Below are 20516 nucleotides of genomic sequence, written 5' to 3' on the forward strand. Positions count from 1 at the left end.
AGAGCTGCTTTGCCGCCCCAACAGCCGCCGCAAGTAGCTGACAAACGCCGGGCTCGGCAGGAGATTGCTTCTGTCTGGAGCTCGGCTGAGGCAGCGTTCACGTCTCGCGCGCACCCGCGTTCTCCCAACCAATCCCGCGCTACTCGCGCGCCCAGGAGCGTTCGCCGGTTCTGATCGGGCTGCGCCGGCTCCTTCCCGCTCCCAGCCCTCGGAACCGAGTTCTTACTCCTCCCCTCAGTCGCCACGAGTTCCACGATTCGCGGTGTAGCTCCGCCCCTGTCCCCGCGTCCGCCCCCGCGACCTCCCGAGCTTGTGCTGTCCTTTCCCCTCAGTCTCCTGCCGTCCAGCGGCCTTGGGTTTCGCGCTCCGCAAAAGCGACAGGAGTCTCTCCCGCCTCATTCCTACGCCTCCGCGCGCTCTCCCTCAGCAGCCACCGCGTAACCCACCGGCAGCTCGCTGTCTCGGACCCGGACTCCGGGTCGCGCGCCCTGACTCCGCCTACTTCCCCCCGCGGACTCGCGCCCTCGGGACCCGGCCTCTCACTCGCGCAGGCCGCCGAGCGCTCGCCTCGCGCTTGCCTTGCGCTTCCCAGGCGCTCTCGCGCTTTCCGAGGCGAGCGCGCTCCCGGCCCGCGCGCTCCGGGCTCTGGCTTTTCCCGGCTCCCGTCAGTGCGGTGACTGCGCTGGGAAACATGGCGACCGAGGGAATGATCCTAACTAACCACGACCATCAAATCCGGGTCGGAGTCCTCACAGGTAATCGCGGGAGGAAGTCCAGGACCGCCGCGGCTGCTGTCCCCGGCTTGCCTCAGGCTTCTCGCCAGTGGTGACCCTTCTCTGTGGCCTCGGGAGGAGCGAAGGCTGAGGAAGGGGACTGGGGGGGGCGGACGTTTTACAACCGTTGAGAACTGCTGGAGGTTGGGGTGTTCTCGCGGGGTCCCCCGGGAGCTGCGGCCGACCCCGTGGGATGTCAGGTCCCACTGCTTTCGCAACCGAAGTCCTGGGCCCCTGGGGACAGAGGGACCGGTGCGGCGGCCGCTGCGGGGCTCCTTGCTGCCAGCGCAGGCGGCGGGATCCCGGCTCCGCAGGCTGGAGCACGCCGCTCTCGGCTGGCCCGCGCGCTTCCTCCGTTACTGCTGGTCCCAGAGAGGGGGGAATCCCATTTCCACCCCCTCCCTCCTCTCCCTTCCCCCCACCCGGGCGGCCCCGCTCTGCTCTAGGCGTGCTTTCTCGGGGCACCGGCCGGAGCCGACACGGGTGTTCGTTAGGCGAAACTCTGTTCCGCCTCCAGCTGCCCCTCGCGAGCCGGGAATCCCCTCAGCCACTCACGGGACACCCCTCGTCTCCCTCGGGAGGTGGGGGATCGGCTTGCACCCGGACCTCGGAAAGTGTTTGCATTCCTCCTTCCCAAGCAAAGGGCCCTCTGCCCGCCTCTTCGTTTTCTTAGAGGGACAGACTGTTATCTGCGGCCAGGGATCCAGCCCTTTTTACTTGAGAGGGAAGGATTCCCCCACTCGGGCTCCTCTGTTCCCCTCCCTTCGGGGACCACCCCCCGCCCCCCGCCGGGATGGTCCCGAGGCTTCTGAGGAGCGCACTTTTCCCGGGTCGCGTTTCCCTCCCTCTCGGAAGCCGTGTGTGCTCTGCATGTCTGATTCCGTTGCGCTGTATTTGGGTAACATCCCTCAGTTCGGCGACAGGCAGTTGCTGCAGGGCATGACTTCCGAGATGAATAGCAAGCCGATTTGTAGGGGTTTCTGCTGTGGTTCTGTGGTTGGTAAGGTTTCTGTGTAATTGAGTGGCGAGGTGGGGGTTAAAGAACTATATTTGGAACCTGAGGGCTTAGTTCGGAGTGAAGGAAATCCAGGACTTGCTGATTTCGGAAAAAGAAGCGAGGTAGACGGGAATCCTGGTGTTCTCCTCCCACCGCCCCCCCCCCCCAACACACACACACACACCCAAACACACACACACACAAACATTTAAAATTTTTTTCCCTTGTCAAATTCTGACAGGTTGAGACGGTGCTCGAGAAGGAACTGAATTGAATGAGACTTGCTTTTATTGTTACGTAGAAAAAAATCTCTCTTGGTAAGATAAAAAATGCAAAGCTTAATTTGGCTGCTGAGTTTTATGAAAAAGATTTCCATGGTACCTCTTCCTGTCTTTTAAGTAGCTGGGTCGCCTTTCTCTGATATTGTTTCCAGATGTTAATGGTGATTTATTGAATTTTCCTAATTGAAAGCCCCTGCGATAGAGAAACTAGTCTAAACCAGTTGCAGGGAAGGGACCCTCCCCCGCCCCCCCATTACAAGATGCGCTGTTCTTTTCTTTTGGTGCTGAAGTTCTTGCCTTGTGTGAAGATTCAGTTGTAACTCAGAAATCTTGGAGCTGACATTGCTGATTTTCAAAGAATCTAATTGCGGGATGTAAAAGCATATACCCTATATCAACCCTCAACTTGCACTTTAAATTCTAGCTGTGCTTTGAAAATTATTAGAGTAGTGAGAATGAAGCTTAATAGAAACCAAAATATGTCAACTGTCCATGGAAATGAAAGGTCATAGATGTTTTAAAGTTAAACCATAGAGATTAAAATTTTTTTTTTTACTTAAGCTTTCTGTAATAGTTTTATTTAATGAATCATCCTACCTGGGTTAAGTGACATTGTAGATAGCTGTTGTACAGAATGCTTTGAAAGATGCAGCCCTTATCTGTGTCTCTGCAGTCCAATAGGGATGACATTGGTATGCAAACAACTAAAGAAACAGTGTATGTCATCACTGTGCTAAAATTGTCTAAATAAATTACTTGTGTGATTGAGAGCTAAATATAAAAGGTATTCCATACTCAGATGGATTAGGAGCAAATGTGATTACCTGAAGGGATAATTTGGTACATTTAGCAGGGCTAAGAAGAAACTGACATTTTAAAGGGGAGTTGAAAGTCAGTGGCAACCTTATAAATGAATATGTTGCTGAGAGTGAGGCTCTTGAGCAGAAAAAAAAAATGTAATGCAAAGGCCCTGGAATGCTCAGGTAGGATAGGTAGGTGGCATGAGCAGAATGTCAATGAGAGAAGATAACTTTGGCAGTGGAATTAAAGACAATCTAGGGAAACTATCTCATGAGAATGAGGTACAGTAGTTTAGGGGGAGAAGTCTAGGGTCAGGAATAAGGATATAGGTGAAGGAATGTTGTAACAGAGAAGTGGTAACGGAGGACAGTAGAATTTGGTGATAAAATGGATATTTGAAGTCAGAAATAACTCTGAGAGGTTTCTACTTAAAGTTAGTGATATAAGTATTGTCTGCTATGATAGAGCCTGGAAATGTGAAGAATCATAGGAAAGAGCACCAGTCCCCACTCTGAATAGTGGATTTTACTACAAACAACTTAATATTTATGGTTTTAACATTCCATGTGATTTTGTACACACAAAGAAAACCTACAGAAATAAAGCCATGTTGCACAATTTTGTCTTGTAGAACTTTCAAGTACTGCAGTTTTACTATGTAAAATTATTCTTTACTGAACTTAAGTACTATGATTTCATACTTAAGAAAATTGAATTTGAGGCCGCATCTAAAACCTTGATTTTGTGAGTTATAATTTGTGGCTTTCTTAAAAGTGGAAGGCTTGTTTTATAAAATATCCTCTCCATGTTTCATAATAGTGATTTTAAGTATTTTATCTAAGTCTGTTTTACAGAGGTTTTAGAGGAAAACTTAGAGGTTTTAGAGGTTTTACATATTTTAGAGGAAATGCACACATTTTACAATATGTTAGTATTTTGGTAAATTGTGTTGTCCTTTCTAAAATCCTTGATTTCTTTGTGACATCTTTGATTATGTCTTGAAAGATAGATTTTATACCACTTTGAAACTTTTCATCTTCTAGGTGTTTTTGTAATCTTTATCTCAGCTATGAATTTGGCAAATATGGTACGCAGTCTACTGAAACTGTATCAAATGAATTAACTGTTAGAATTTTGAAAGAATATGGTAGGAAAATATTTAGCAAAGGCATTTCTTTTTTGTATTACTATCTTGAATCATTCAGAACTTGGAAATCAGAGTATGATACTTAATGTAACATGGATATTTTAGTTATATTATCGTTTTGTTCAGGAAAATGGAAACATTTACATAGATTTTCATGGAAACATTTTATGTTGAAGATTATTGTCGATCTCTAAAAACAATACCTTGTTAGTAACTGTTTTATGTTGATTTGTTAGAAATGAAAGTTATATGGTCTTTAGTGATCTAAGCTCTAGGTTTTTTTTTTTTTTTTAAAGAAGATATTGAGGGGTAGAAGTTTATTAATTAATTAATTATTGCTGTGTTGGGTCTTCGTTTCTGTGCGAGGGCTTTCTCTAGTTGTGGCAAGTGGGGGCCACTCTTCATCGCGGCGCGCGGGCCTCTCACTATCGTGGCCTCTCTTGTTGCGGAGCACAGGCTCCAGACGCTCAGGCTCAGTAGTTGTGGCTCACGGGCCTAGTTGCTCCGCGGCGTGTGGGGTCCTCCCAGACCAGGGCTCGAACCCGTGTTCCCTGCATTAGCAGGCAGATTCTCAACCACTGCGCCACCAGGGAAGCCCTATTACTATTTTTAACAGACTAAAGACAATGTGATGAATAACAGGCAAATAAATATCTGTTGCTTTGAAACTAGAAAGAAGATGTGGGGCAGATGTAGGAATTTTTATTATTTTTTTACAACTTCATTAGTAATTATACTTAAGGTCTTAACAAGTACACAGCAGGCTCACTATATCAAATGTGTCATTTTTCACCTGTTTTTGTCTATTTCTAAAGAAGCTGTTTATCAAGGGAGCAAACTACTTCTACCACTATAAGTTCCATGGAAACATCAGGAAAGTAATCAATACATATATGTTTGTGATATAGAGTGGGATAGATTATGTTTCGTTGGTTATTAAATATCATATTAGCTAACCACTGCTAATGTTTGGTATACCAAAGCACTTAGCTAAAGATGATAATCCATTACCTAAATATTCACGAACAGTGGCATGGATGAGAAAAAGATACAAATTTTTAGGAAAGGGCATTTTAAAATCATGTTTTTGCTCTAGTAATATACATTTTATTGCACTAAATTGTAGATTTGTAATCAGGAAGAGTTATTAGACATATATAAAACTAGATAATAAAGATTGGATAAAAGACTAATTGTAAACTAGAAAGCAAAAATATTAGTTACATGTAGAGAGTATTTCAGTCATTTATAAATTCATTCAAAATATTAGAAAAACAAGTTCTAAGCTAAGGAGGTAATAATCATTTGACTCTGGAATTGTTCAGTCGTTTATTTCATTCCTCATGCTTATCCTTGTGCATTATGTGTGTCAATATTATTTTCTGAAAAGCCCATTTATTGATAAAGATATATAAATATATCTTTTGAGAATAGATGTTGTCATTAAGTAAGGCAAATCACTATTGCAAACAAAACCTATATCCTGTGAAATGGAATTGTGTGTACTGGCAAACATACCAATATTAATCTATATGACTGTTATTAAAAAGAAGCCTATTTCTCAAACTAGGTAGTTCTTTCATGAATTTTTGGTTGGAAGCAATGTATTAGTGATTAAAGTAAGAAATCATTACATTAACTTCTATTGAATACATTTAATACTATCACCACTGACCAAAGACTTTATAAACTAGTAGTATGTAAACATAGTTAAGAGTTTTAACTATATTCAAGGTACATATGACTGTTGCATGAGTAAATTAGGCATGAATATAGAATTTTAAAGGAGCTTTTAGACAAAATCAAACTTCAAAGAAATTTCAAGTGAACCCATTGTATAACTATAGACCTTATTGTTCTTCTGTTATTGGTACTTTGGTGAGAAAAAATTAAGGAGCACAGGGCCACAGAAAGAACTCTAGAAGACTCTATCTAATGCTAGTTTGGCCAGTAACGTCCTGTAACTTTGAGCAGTATTATTTAACTCTTTCTCTCAGCTTTTCTCACCACTAGCATGAAGGAGGCTCATATAAGATATCAGGCTTAGGTGTTTTTTTTTTTTTTGGCTTTATAATGGGAATGATTATGGGGGAGGGGTAAATTATACATTAAAAATGCAAGAGGAGGGCTTCCCTGGTGGATCAGTGGTTGAGGGTCCGCCTGCCGATGCAGGGAACACGGGTTCGTGCCCTGGTCCGGGAAGATCCCACGTGCCGCGGAGTGGCTGGGCCCGTGAGCCATGGCCGCTGAGCCTGCGCGTCCGGAGCCTGTGCTCCGCAATGGGAGAGGCCACAACAGTGAGAGGCCCGCGAACTGCAAAAAAAAAAAAAAAAAAAAAAAAATGAGGATAAGAAATGGAAGAAAGGATGAAAAATTTCAGCGATTAGGTCCAGTCAGTATAAACTGAAGGGAAAATATTTAGATTTTTTTCATTTAGAAATTTTTGTGGTATTAATCACAAAATTAACAGTAGTTTCAGTTTTATACTTAATTTCAGACTCAGCTCACACTTCATTTCCACAACAAAATCTTTCCTGGGAATTATTCTCTACAATGATGTCTTTCTTTCTTTTCCTTTAGTGTTTATAAATGTTGCTACACCCTGTAATCATGTACATGTGGGAGGCTGCAAGATGTAGTTTAAAGAAAAAAAAAAAAAGACTTTGGAGTTAGACTTGTATTTCAGATCTCAGATCCTGATATGCCTTTTATTTTCAAAAGTCATTTAACTTCTATAAATTTCAATTTCCTTCTCCAAAATGAAGATGGCAAAGCTTACTTCACAGAGTTGTTAAGAACTGAGGGGACTTCCAGTGGTTAAGAATCCGCCTTCCAGTGCAGGGAACACAGGTTCGATCCCTGGTCGGGCAACTAAGATCCCACATGCCGTGCAGCTCTAGAGCCGGCACACCACAACTAGAGAGCCCACGCGCCGCAACTGAGACCTGATGCAGCCAAATAAATAAATATTAAAACAAAAAACAAACAAAAAAACCAACAACAAAAAAAAACAGGACTTCCCTGGTGGTGCAGTGGTTAAGACTCTGTGCTCCCAATGCAGAGGGCCCAGGTTTGATCCCTGATAGGGAACTAGATCTCACATGCATGCCACAGCTAAAAGTTCGCATGCCACAACTAAGGAGCCCATGCGCCACAATTAAGGAGCTGGCGAGCTGCAACTGAGGAGCTGGAGAGCCGCAACTAAGGAGCCCACCTGCCACAACTAAGGAGCTCACCTGCTGCAACTAAGACCCGGTGCAACCAAATAAATAAATAAATTTTAAAAAGGAACTGAGATAATGTATGTGAAAATGCCTACCATGTATGTCTAACTTGGATTATACAGTTGACTCTTGAACAGTGGGGTGGTGGGGGGAATAGGGTTATCAACCCCCCATCCACCACCCCCCACAGTCCAAAACCCGAGTTTAACTTTGTAATTGGTCCTCCATAGCTGTGATTCTCCCCTATCCAAGGTTCCTTATATGTTGATTCAACCAACCTTGGATTGTGTAGTACTATAGTACTTACTGAAAAAAATCCTGGGTGAAAGTGGACCTGTACAGTTCAAACTCCTCTGGTTCAAGGGTTAACTGTATACTCAGTAATCTTTGTTTCCTCTTCATATGCTGTTTTGGCATAATTTGCTAATAGCTTCATATATAAGCATCTTCTTTAAAGTAGATTTTAAAGTTCTTGAAACAGGTGTTCTTCACTTCTTCTGTGCCTTTTTGTCATAGTACCTATTAATGAAGTATTTGCATAGAAGATGTTTAAAAAAAATTGGATGGTGTGACATTTAGTAGTTTAGGAAGCAGCTACTGAGAAACATTTAGATAAACTAGAACTTCACAATTATTACTAAAAAGACAGTTCAGGGTAGATGGAGTGGGGTTTAGTGTTTTTCTGTATATTTATTACTGGTAATAAGATGATATCAATGATGTCTATTTGAGATATTTTATACTATCAAATTTAATATTTTATATATATTTTTTATATTTCCCTTATGTATTTCTTTATGTATTTTCTTATCTATTTTCTAATTAATTTGTATATGTATTCTTAGTTGATGGGCGTAATCTGTATGAGGATTATTTTAGAGTAATTTTAGAGTAATTTTTTAAACTGTCATCTTAAAAAATGAAAAATTGAAATTATAGGTAAAATATTCTGAAAATGCTGAAGGTTATTTTGAAGGTTAATTCTGAAGGTCAAAGTAGCATAAAATAGGAGTCAAAAGTTCTACATCTTCTACTACTTTCAAGACACTTAACCACATTTTACCTCAGTTCCCTTAGCGTTGAATGGAGGAAATTATGCTTACCTTACATAGTTAATGTGAGGGAGAAAGGAAATAATGTTTTCAATAATCAACACCTACTGTGTGCCAGGCTCTGTGCTAAAGTGAGGGATACAATAGTGAATAAAACAGACACAGTCCTTATCCTCTTGGGGCTTGTATTTTAGCACTAACATGAACACACTGTTAAGTCAAGTTAGATGTTGACAAATCATGCTTCGTTTATGTTGCATTTCAAGGAATAAAGTGCTTCTATATTTTATTTTTGTTGTAGATAAGTATAAGCACCAAAACCGTTTTCACGTCAAGCCATTTTTGACACAGATTTTTAAACCATTACACATTTCCTGCTTTCTAAGATAGAAAATATTGAACATAATTTAATTATTTTATTCATTCAGGTTTAAGTAATTATAGCTAACATCTGTCGAGTTTATATGTATACATACATATATATGGCATAAATATGTTCTATTTGTGCTTAGCACTTTGCCCATGTTATTTTATCCTTACAGTCTTTATAAGGTAATATATTATTCCATTTACACCGCCTGAGAAATAGGTAGCTTGCTTAAGATTACACCAGTGGCCCTGCCAGAATTCGATCACAGGTCTGACTGCACTCTGAGCAATTACATTTCTATATTCTATTCTGAATATCTTTTATTGTGGAGTGTGGTAGTATAGTTCTCTGTAGTGTTTTTTTTTTTTGTGACTTTACACACTTGTTCCCTTCCCCGCTTCTAGTTTCTAATCTACTGGAGCTGCCTTTTTGTGGCAGTCAGTGGCAGACTACAGACCGTAACTGACCAGTACACATGTTCATTAGGCCCATACTGTGTCTTTACAAAAAAGTATGTTCCTAACATTAAAAAATGATATTTTATATAAACCCGTACTTTTACCTTTTTAAGATTCAGCAACACTGCAACCTCTTTCTCACAGGACAGTAGTTGGTTAGAGTGGTTTGAGATAGGGCATGTATTCTCCAGTTTGCCACGATTCCCACTTAACCTATTTGTTATCTGCCTCACCTCATAGGTATTTGAGTTTGTGATTTTTGCTCATACATATTCTTCTTTTAACATCATATCTTGGGCAACTTTTCATATTAGTGAAAATGATAATACAGAGTTTATCAAGAGCTTACCAAGTGTGAAATAATTTTCTAGAGCCTGCCATAGAACCTATTAATTTATTTAATCCTCATAATAGTATTACCATTTTACATTTGAAGAAATTGTAGCAGAGAGAGATTAAGTAATTTGCTCAAATTACTGCAATACGAAGGCAAGCTGATAAAAGGCCAAACTGTAAGTTGAACCCATGTAGTCTGTTCCTAGAGTGTAAGCTCTTAACCACTACATTATACTCCTTGGCATTTAATAATTAATTCATATAGATACACATCTTTCTTTGTAATGGCTCTATTGTATTGCATCATAAGTTATGCTATATTTAGTCCGTCCTCAATTGATGTCCATAGCGGTTTCTTATTTTTCATGTGACAAATGTTGCAGATAATAACATTGTACATTTATTATTGCACATTTGTGGGTTTTTAAAAAAATATAAGTTAAATTACTATAAATAGAATTTTGGGGTCAACAGTATCTGCGTTTAAAATTTTTGATAGAAATTACACCCTTTTTGGAAGATAAGTTTGTACTAATTGTAATTGGTATTCTCACTTTCATTTGGTATTATCTTTTTAATCTTTACGAGTTCTTTTCAGATACAACTGTTTCTTGAGTTATATACGTGGATTAGATTGCAGACGACAGATACCCAGCTCACAATTACCTTAAGTGAAAAGGGGAATTTATTAATTTACATAGAGTATAGAGGAGGAACTGACTTTAGATACTCAAGCAGTGTGTCCAGGGGATTACCGTAATGATGGACACTTATTCTCCGTTTTAGTGCTTTGATTTTTCAGTTTGTTGCATGCTGACTTCCTTCATGTAGCCAGAATTGGGGCAGGGAGGGTGCAGGTTAGGAGATTATAGTAATAGGCAGTCAGGTTTTCCGTACCCAACTAGTGAATCCAGAGGAGAGATTTTCTTTTTCATGGCATTTGTATATAAAATTCCAGGTTGCTTCTTCACCTGGCTTGGCTCACAGGTCCATCTTTGGGCCAATCATTGTGACTAGGAAAGTGAGGACTATGATTGGCCAGGTCTGTATTTCATGTCTGTTTTGGGATTGGGACACTAAATAGGCAGCGTCACCAGAATCACACGCAGAAGGGGATAGGGAAGCCTTCAAAAGAAGAGGGGTTTCTGCCACTAGAAGGGCAGAATTTAGAGGTTTTCTTAAGTCTTTATTATGCCTTTTTTGCTTTCTTAATTTCCCCCCTAAGAGTATAGTTTATGTGCCCTATTTCCTTTCTCCTGCTTCTTCCATGAAAGTGGTCCTCTGGCAGATAGTTTTAATTGGAACTGGAACAAGTTAATGTGTGAGAACTAGTGGGTTAAACTCAGGGCCCCCTAATATCAACAGTGGTTAGTTTATCAGGAGCACTCACAATGACTGACTTCCACTTTTTCATACACTGCATAAATGTGGTTATCTAAGGACATTTTAGAACAGTAGTATGCATGTAATAGAGTAAGATTTTACTAGTTTTTACAGTAGTTCTTTTATGTTGCTTTATTTAAATTTTTGATCAGCTATGAGTCTTTTTTTTAACAAGTTAATTAATTAATTAATTTTTATTTTTGGCTGCCCTGTGTCCTCGTTGCTGTGCACGGGTCCTTTCTGGTTGCGGTGAGTGGGGGCCGCTCTTTGCTGCGGTGGGCAGGCTTCTCATTGCAGTGGCCTCTCTTGCTGCAGAGCACAGGCTCTAGGCATGCGGGCTTTAGTAGTCCTAGTGCAGGGGCCCAGTAGCTGTGGCTCATGGACTCTAGAGCTCAGGGTCAGTAGTTGTGGTGCACGGGCTTAGTTGCTCCACGGGACGTGGGATCCTCCCAGACCAGGACTTGAACCTGTGTCTCCCGCATTGGCAGGCAGATTCCTAACCACTGCGCAACCAGGGAAGTCCCTAGCTATGAGTCTTTAGTCTTTTTGTTCCTACAAACGATTGCTCCCAGTATTTCCTAAGTTTTGTTCCTCAGTTTAGCACTTCTCAGGGAAATGTTATCATAGGTATGATGTTAAGAGATTTTTATGTGGTCAAATAAATTTGGAAAGTGGTATATAATGTATCTCTCCTTATGGAGATTAACAGTATACTAGAGCATATTAACATATTAAAAATGTGAATAGTGTTACAGTTGTGGAGCCTGTTGAACTTTATTTAGTTTAGTGTTTCCAAAACTTTTTGAGAATGGAACAGTTTTTCAAGACATACCAGAATTGTGTTCAACACTTCTTTGGGAAATAGTGGTCTTTCCCCTGCAAATGATATTTTGGAAGTCTATATAACACCTTTATATTCTTTTAGCTTTTTTTTTTTAAAATTAATTTATTTTATTTTTGGCTGTGTCGGGTCTTCGTTTCTGTGCGAGGGCTTTCTGTAGTTGCGGCGAGCGGGGGCCCCTCTTCATCGCGGCGTGCGGGCCTCTCACTATCGCAGCCTCTCTTGTTGCGGAGCACAGGCTCCAGACGCGCAGGCTCAGTAGTTGTGGCTCACGGGCCTAGTTGCTCCGCGGCATGTGGGATCTTCCCAGACTAGGGCTCGAACCCGTGTCCCCTGCATTGGCAGGCAGATTCTCAACCACTGCGCCACCAGGGAAGCCTCTTTTAGCTTTTTGCTGTAGAAATAGTGGTTTCCTGCAGTAATCTCTACTATGAAAATTAATTCTTTTTTTCTGGATTTGCCTTTAAAGTATATATATGTATATATACTTTAAAATGTAAATATATATATATTTGTTTTGTTTTCCCAGTTATCACCTCTGACTTTTTTTTCTTTTTCTTTCCACATTAAAAGATTGGCTGACTATATTATCTTATTCAGAAAATCTATGATAGCAAAGACCAGTCTTGATTCTGTTACTACTATATGGGGAAAGAACCCTGGAATAAGTTCTATTTTGGATTTTTCCAGTGAGCATTTGGTATCGTTATTTGTAAAATGTAAAGATGAAGAGATGCTTTCTAAAATCTCCTTCAGCTCTAAAATCTTAATAATCCCAATCTCAGGAACATACATACCTCATGTTTACCATTCTCTCATTGCTTGTATTCACGTTCTACAATCTGTTACTGACAGCAAAATTATTGATTTGAAATGTCTTCCTTGCTTCAAACAGGAAAAACTGCTAGAAGACACTGACATTCATACCAAGTGCAAATGGAAATAATAAATGTCTGTAACTTCCATTGCAAAATGTGTGCAGTTTTATTTCATTCACTATCACATGCTGCAGAGAGTTCAAATTGCAAAATGTTTAAGATTTAGAATAAGAATTACACACATGTAAGTGTAATAACTGATTCACACAATCAAGCTTAGAAGAATAAAAGAGATTTAGAGGTTTCAAGGTATTACCTTTTTCTTTTTAAATTTAAATTGTAGTGATATACCAGAGACCTGGAAAGCAAAAATTAGTATTCTCCCCAAATACTATGATTGTTTTGCTATTAAATATTTAAAATGAAGCTATTGTAAAAATAAGACATATACCTTCATGAACAATATTATGTTTTAGGTTCACACAGATATTCAGAATAGTAGGTAGGCTGTGGATTAGACCACCTGGGTTTATACCTGAGTTAAGTATAGGTTTTAGAGTTACTTAACTTCTCCAAGCTTCAATTTTCTCATCCACGAAATGGGGAAAAATCCATTGCCTGCCTTAGAGGGTTGTTTTGATAAGTGAAATAATAAATGTAAATGTTGAGTGCGTGTGCCCACATAATAAATATTCATTAAGTGTTTGTTATATATTGTAATAATTTGAATCTAATTACCTTTACAAAGATGATAACAGAAAGCAACCAATATAACTTTTAGATATCTGACCCAATCATGGTTTATTTCCATGCTGTTTTTCTCTTTTATTGTATCTTATTTTAGGAGCATCATTAAGGAACAATACTGTACTGGGGTTTTGCTTGATCTAAATTCTTATTTTCTAGCTTAATTCTGGTGTTGTTAGAGTCAGAAGATGCTGTTTGTAGTGTAGTAACTAAGGACAAGAATTTGAGATTTTTGAGGCGTAGGTTTAAAGTAAAGTATATATGGGAAACTGCTTCTGATATTCTCTAGGGCTTGTTAAGATCTGTGGAGAAAACTGCCTCTACATACAGATACGTAGGTATTATAGTTATGGAATACTTTACTATAGTTAAGAAAGTGGAAAAGTTTTAAGGATTATACAAATGGTGCAGTAATACAGGGTGGTAAAGTGATAGCAAAATGAAACTATTTACATCGATAATTGTTGATTTGTAGGAAAGAGAGTTTTAATTGACATATGAGGAAAATAGTAAATCCCAGGGACAGTGAGCCAAGGCTTAGACCTTGTGTTTGGGTTGACTTGGGGCATAAGACAAATGAATATTATATATAAAAGGAGAGAGATACTTTATAAAATCAGGTACCAAAAGAAAATCTATAGAATTTAAAGCATTGCCAAAGATGATTTTGGGCAGGAAGGTTTGAGAATAATTGACTTAGGTCAGTATTGGACTTGGAATTTTCCGGTTTTCTTCTGCAGGTGGGTCTATGAAGCATTATTAATTTAAAAAAATTGTCACTTATGCATCATAATGAAACATTCATTACTTTCTGATTCTTAATGCAATTCAGAAGTGGGTCATATCTAATAACATGAGAAACTTGAAATAGAGACCCCCCAACCCCGTAAGTAGGAACTTTTAAACAGCTAAATAGGTATGGATCTGATTTTATTACTATTGTTTTCCTGGCCTGTCATTTCCTGTTGATTAATCTGTTAGTCTGACTATAGCCTGACTTGTTAACAGACAATGCAACACAATTCAGTAACTGTCTCAGTCTACTTGGGTTGCTGTGACAAAGTACCATAGACTAGGTGGCTTATAAACAACGGAAATTCACTTCTTACAGTTTTGGAGTCTGGGAAGTTCAAGATCAAGTTACCAACAAATTCAGTGTCCAGTGAGGGCCTACTTCCTGGTTCATAGACAGCCATTTTCTCTCTGTCTCCTCACATGGAAGAAAATGGGAGGGAACTCTCTGGGTCTCTTTTATAACGGTACTGACCCCATTCATTAGGGCTGTGTCCTCATAACCTAATCACCTCCAAAAGGCCCCACATACTAGGGGAATAAGTTTCAGCATGTGAATTTGGTGGGGCCTGACACAAATATTCAGCCTTTGGCAGGTATGTGCCATGTGATGTGCTTTGTGTTTTGTTAAGCTAATACTACTGAATGTTTATAGTGTCATCCTTTAGGAACGAGGAGTTGGTTGTAAAGTAGGTTTACAGGTTTAGTTATTTATATATTAAAGCACTTGCCAAGTCCTGCATGACAGGGTTTACTAAACTTTTTATGTAAAGGGCCAGATAGTAAATATTTTAGACTTTATATTTAGCCACTCAGCTCTGCCCTTGTAGCATAAAAGCAGCCACAGACAATATGTAAATAAATGAGCATGACTGTGTTCCAACAAAACTTTATTTACAAAAACAGATGGTTGGCCAGAGTTGACCCAAGGGCCATAGTTTCTCAATCCATGCTCAGAGACATAGTCTGTTAGGAAAGTATAATTTTAAGTTACCTGCATGTGAATTAAACTTTTATATTAAAATTTGCATTGTAAACCACCACAAAACTTAGTGGCTTAAAACTACAATTTAATGTTTCTCACATTTCTATGAATTAACTCAGTTATTCTCCTTTATGTGGCATTGGTTGGGGTTCTGGTATAGCTGTAGACATCTGGAGGCTTGATTGGACAACAGGGCCTTGGTTCTCCTGCATGTGGGTTTCTCCACATGGCTGATTCATTAGCCTCATGGTGTGATGGCCGGGTTCCAAGAAGTATTCCAAGAGCAAGCATTGTGACAGGGAGGAAACAGATCTGCCAGGATGATTAAGGGGTAGGCCTGAAACTGGCATAGCCTCACTTCTGACATTATTCTATTGGTCAAAATGCTCAGAGGCTCAGCCCAGAGTCATCGTGGGAAGAGACTAGGAATACTAGGAAGCATGATTAATTTGGGATCATCAAAGTGTCAGTCTATCACAGGATTGTTTTGGTTGCAAGTGACCATTCAAATTGAGCTAGCCTTAGTAAAGGGGACATTTATTGTAAGAATAATGGGGTGTCTATCTCATAGAACCTAAATATGGGATGAGGCCCTAGGAATATTGGACCCAAGGTTTGAAGGTCCTAAGGACTGTTTCTCATCTTGCTTCACTCTGTAAAGTAAGCTCTATTTTCTCTTACCGCAGATCTGCCTTTTTCGCAGTGTGAAAAACATTACCATTGACTGCTCCTGTATTGTTTAGATCTTCCCATTTCAGCCATTCAGAAAAGGACTGACTTTATTTTCACAGTTTTGTTTATAAAATACTTGAGGAAGAACTTTGTCCTGGACAGTCATTTGTGATAGGAGGATAGAGGTTATGTTGTACCATGTGGACAGGAGCAGGAGCAGTTAACAGAAAAGGGATGCTGAATATTTAACTCCCAAGTAGTTCGCTTGCTTTCTCCCTAACCATCTATTTCCTGACATAAACTAATTTGGTAATTATTTTAATAAATAATTTGTTTCCCCATTTCAGGCCTAGTTTACTTTTTTTCTTCAGCTGTCTGCCTTTGGCTGTTTCATTGTTCTGCTGGAGAGTAGGCTAAAGTAAGGACTGGAATTAGTTCAGTATTTGAATATTCATTGTAATTTCTGCTTGCTTTGAGTAGGGTATAGCAGCATTTAGTATCTATTATTTCACTTTGCCACCATTAACATAGACTCAGATATGAAGGTGATCCTACTATGCTGTTATTCATTGATTCCTAAGGTTGATTTGGGTGATCTGGTTGGCTGAGTGAGTATATCCTTTCTCTGGAAAGGGTCCACTTGCATACAAGAATGCAGGAACTATAATACAGAATGAAATAAGAGCTGTAATAGATACAAGCAACATACTGCGGGTGCACAGAGGAAGGAACAATTAATTTTGACTGAGTGGCTGTAGGAGGGATGGTATTTTAAAGGAGATGGTTTGAGCGGGCGTGGAAGAATGAATAACCCATCCTTAGAAAAACAAGGAAAGGTAATCTGGCTGACAGGTTTCTTTCGCTGTTGAAGGGGTGGCACCAGAATGTCTTGGCTAAAGTAGATGAGCTTAAATATAGGTATAGAGGATTCAGGATAAACAGCAGCATGTACTTCTTTTAACCGTTTTCGGTTAAAATTACAAGAGCTGATTTGGTTTTGCTACATTCAGGCCTTAGGTGACTATGTGGTAGTTTGAAATTTGATTTTGTAAATAAAAGAGTATATCTCAAAGACTCAGATTTTGGATATAGAAAGAACTTTAAGGATTATCTGTACTAACCCACTCTAGTACATAAAGAAACTAAGACCGAGTTAAATGACTTATTTAAGTTTACACATCTAAATGATAGAGTTGGAGCTAAATCCAGGCTACCTTACTCCTAGTCTTGGGTATTAAAAAAATTATATGGTGTATCCTTTGTAGTAAGATTTGTCCCAAATATCCCATTCAAATTATCTACTGTAGGAGTTTTAAAATTTAAGATATAACGTGTATGCAGTAAAACACACAAACGTTAATTATACAGTATGTTGAATTTTTCATATATATAGATCCTTGTAAATACCACCCATGAACATTTCCAGCAGTCCAGAATTTTCCTTCATGCCTTTTACTAGTCAATATCTAATTCCCCTGCCACCTCCAAGTAATCACTATTCTGATTTTTATCATAAAGGATTAACTTTGCCTGTTCTTGAATTTTATATAAATTAATGACTTCTGTCACTCATTATTATGTTTGCGATATTATCCACGTTGTTGTGTGTAGCAGTTATTCGTTCTTTTTATTAATATGTAGTATTCCACAGAACAAATTTATTATTTTTCTGTTGGTGGACATTTGACTTGTTTCTAGTTTTTGACTATTTTTAATAAAGCTGTCATGGATATTCTCATATGGGTCTTTTGATAAATATATTGCCTCCATTCTAGGTGTAGAGTTTCTGAGTTATTGTTTCCCCAAAAGGTTGTACTATTTTCTGTCCCCACCAACAATGGAGGAAAGTTTCAGTTGCTCTACATTCTTGTCAAAATTTGCTATTGTCAGTCTTTTTAATTTTGACCATTCTGGTGAGCGTGTAGTGGCTTCTAATTTATATTTCCCAGATAAGTAATGATGTTGAACACCTTTTAATGTATTAATTTAAAAAAATATATATTTTTAATAGGACTGTTTTTGTCTTATAGATTTGTGGGAATTCTTTATAATTCTGAATATGGGAACTCTGTGTATATGTATGGCAAATACCTTCTCCTAGTCTGTGGCTAGGCTTTTCACTCTCTTAATAGTATCTTTTAATAAATAAAAATTCTTAACAGTAATGAAGTTCAATTTATTAAATTTTCTTTTTATGATTAGTGGATTTCTTGTGTCTTGTTTAAACAGTCTTTGCCTGTTACACGATCATTAAAATATTATCCAAAATTTTCTTGAAGCTTTATTGCTTTCCCTTTTACTTAAGGTTCTGTGATACATTTCAAATTAATTTGTATGCACGACGAAGTAGAGATCAAGAATTTCTTTTGAACATATGGGTAGCCAGTTGATCTGGCATCCTTTTTTGAAAGAACTGTCCTTTTCCCACTGGATTGTAGGGTACCTTTGATATAAATCAAGCGGATTTATTTCTACAGTATTTCTGTTCCACTGGTCTGTTTGTCTATCTTTGCACCAACATTACCTTGTCTTAATTACTATAGCTTTATAGTAAGTCTAGATATCTGGTAGTATAAGTTGTCCAAAGTTTTTCTTCTTCAACTCTTTTTTTGTTTTTTTTTGGGGGGGGAGGGCTGTACTCCATCATTTGTATTGTCATATGCATTTAGAATCAGATTACAGTTTAAAAAATCTGTTGGTATTATGACTGGGATTGCATCCAAGCTGTAGATCAGTTTGGAGAGAATTGGCATGTTACAATATAGAGTCTTCCATTCTATGACTATGGATTATCTGTCTATTTCCTTGGGTCTTTAAGTTCTCTTAGCAGTGTTTTATGGTGTTCAATCTAGATGTCTTACATAACTTTTAAGTTTATGGCTAGGCATGTAATGTTTTAAAAATGTTGTTGTAAATGGTATTGTTTATTTAAATTTCATTTTCCAGTTGTTTCATATTCATAGAAATACCATTGATTTTTGTATTTTGGTCTAATGAACAGCAACCTTGCTAAATTAGCTTTTTTTATTGCTTTCTATTTTATTTATTTGAAAAATTGTTTTAATTTTTTAAATTGAATTAAAGATTCTTTAAATTCTATAGTGCTTTACAGTTTTCAGAAGTTTTACAAACATGATTTCATATAATCCCATAATAAACCCCTTTTCCCCCTACTCCTTTATTGCCCTTCCCCCCTTCTCTCCCCTCTGGTAACCACTAGTTTGTTCTCTATATCTGTGAGTCTGCTTCCTTTTTGTTTTATTCACTAGTTTGTTGTATTTTTTTAAATTAATTTTTATTGGAGTATGGTTGCTTTACACCATTGTGTTAGTTTCTGCTGTACAGCAAAGTGAATCAGCTATATATATACGTATATCTCCTCTTTTTTGGATTCCCTTCCTGTCTAGGTCACCACAGAGCACTGAGTAGAGTTGCCTGTGCTATACAGTAGGTTCTCATTAGTTATCTGTTTACTACATAGTTGTGTATACATGTCAATCCCAATCTCCCAGTTCATCCCCCCCCACCTTCGCCCCTTGGTATCCATATGTTTGTTCTCTACTTTTCTGTGTCTTTGTCTCTATTTCTGCTTTGCAAATAAGTTCATCTGTATCATTTTTCTAGATTCCACATATAAGTGATATTATATGATATTTATTTTTCTCATTCTCCCTTACTTCACTTTGTATGACAGTCTTTAGGTCCACCACATCTCTGCAAATGACACAATTTCGTTCCTTTTTATGGCTGAGTAATATTCCATTGTATATATGTACCACATCTTCTTTATCCATTCCTCTGTTGATGGACTTTTAGGTTGCTTCCATGTCCTGGCTATTGTAAATAGTGCTGCAGTGAACATTGGGGTGCATGTATCTTTTTGAATTATGGTTTTCTCCGGGTATATGACCAGGAGTGGAATTGCTGGGTCATATGATAGTTCTATTTTTAGCTTTTTAAGGAACCTCCATATGGTTCTCCATAGTGGCTGTATCAATTTATATTCCCACTGAGTTTGTTGTGTTTTAGATTCCACATATAAGTGTTACCGAGTCCAAGTTCATACTGCTTGCCACATAACATGCCAGTAATTCAAGAGACAAGTTGTTGGGGCAAGGAATAGAGATTTTATTTGGAAAGCCAGCAGACTGAGAAGATGGTGGACTAGTGTCCTGAAGAACCATCTTGCCTGAGTTAGAATTTAGGCTTCTTTTATAGTAAAAGAGGAGGGAGTGTGGTTGGTTGTGCAAATTTCTTGGTGCTGTAATCCTTTGTTCTTGTAGCTGTCTGCTAGGTCTGGTCACAGTGTCCCTATAAACCTCCATCAAGACAAATGTTATTCTTTGTTCTGCAACTTTTTAATCTCTCTATGAATAGAAAAGTTTTAAAGGTCAGAGCCTTGAGAATGGTCTATCCTGTATATTTCAGGCTATAGGCAACATTCTTTATTAACTTGTAGCAAAAGCAATAGAACACAAAGGTTAAAGTAAAAGAAAGAGATCCAATATGGAGTCAGATTTGTTCTTCCCTATTCCATAAGTGATATCATACAGTATTTGTCTTTCTCTGTCTGACTTATTTCACTTAGCATAATGCCCTCCAAGTCCATCCATGTTGCTGCAAATGGCAAATAAATTAGCTTATTTTTAATATTTAGTAGTTTGTAATTCTTTTGTATTTCCTGTTTACAACCATATCATCTGAGGATAATAATGATATTACTTACTCCTTTCTAGTCTTTATACTTTTTTCTTCATTTTTCCTTATTGCAATGATCAAGACTTTCAGAACAATGTTTAGTAGAAGTAGTGATAGTTTTATTCCTGAATGTAGGGGGGG

At 38.6% G+C, this 20516-nt stretch overlaps 1 protein-coding gene across 4 annotated transcripts in view; it reads left to right on the forward strand.

Annotated features, from left to right (window-relative positions):
• Positions 1-20516, forward strand: part of GPHN (gephyrin) — a 636104-nt gene continuing 615588 nt past the window's right edge. For 2 of the 4 annotated variants that reach the window (XM_032623644.1, XM_032623643.1), the window contains exon 1: positions 302-755. In XM_032623644.1, coding sequence (XP_032479535.1) covers positions 692-755 — 64 coding nt within the window. In that variant the 5' untranslated portion in view covers positions 302-691. Of the gene's footprint in view, positions 756-20516 lie in introns of all 4 variants that reach the window. The other 2 variants (XM_032623646.1, XM_032623645.1) reach the window with 2 other exon arrangements.

Source organism: Phocoena sinus, chromosome 2, assembly GCF_008692025.1.
Source record: "Phocoena sinus isolate mPhoSin1 chromosome 2, mPhoSin1.pri, whole genome shotgun sequence".
NCBI lineage: Eukaryota > Metazoa > Chordata > Mammalia > Artiodactyla > Phocoenidae > Phocoena > Phocoena sinus.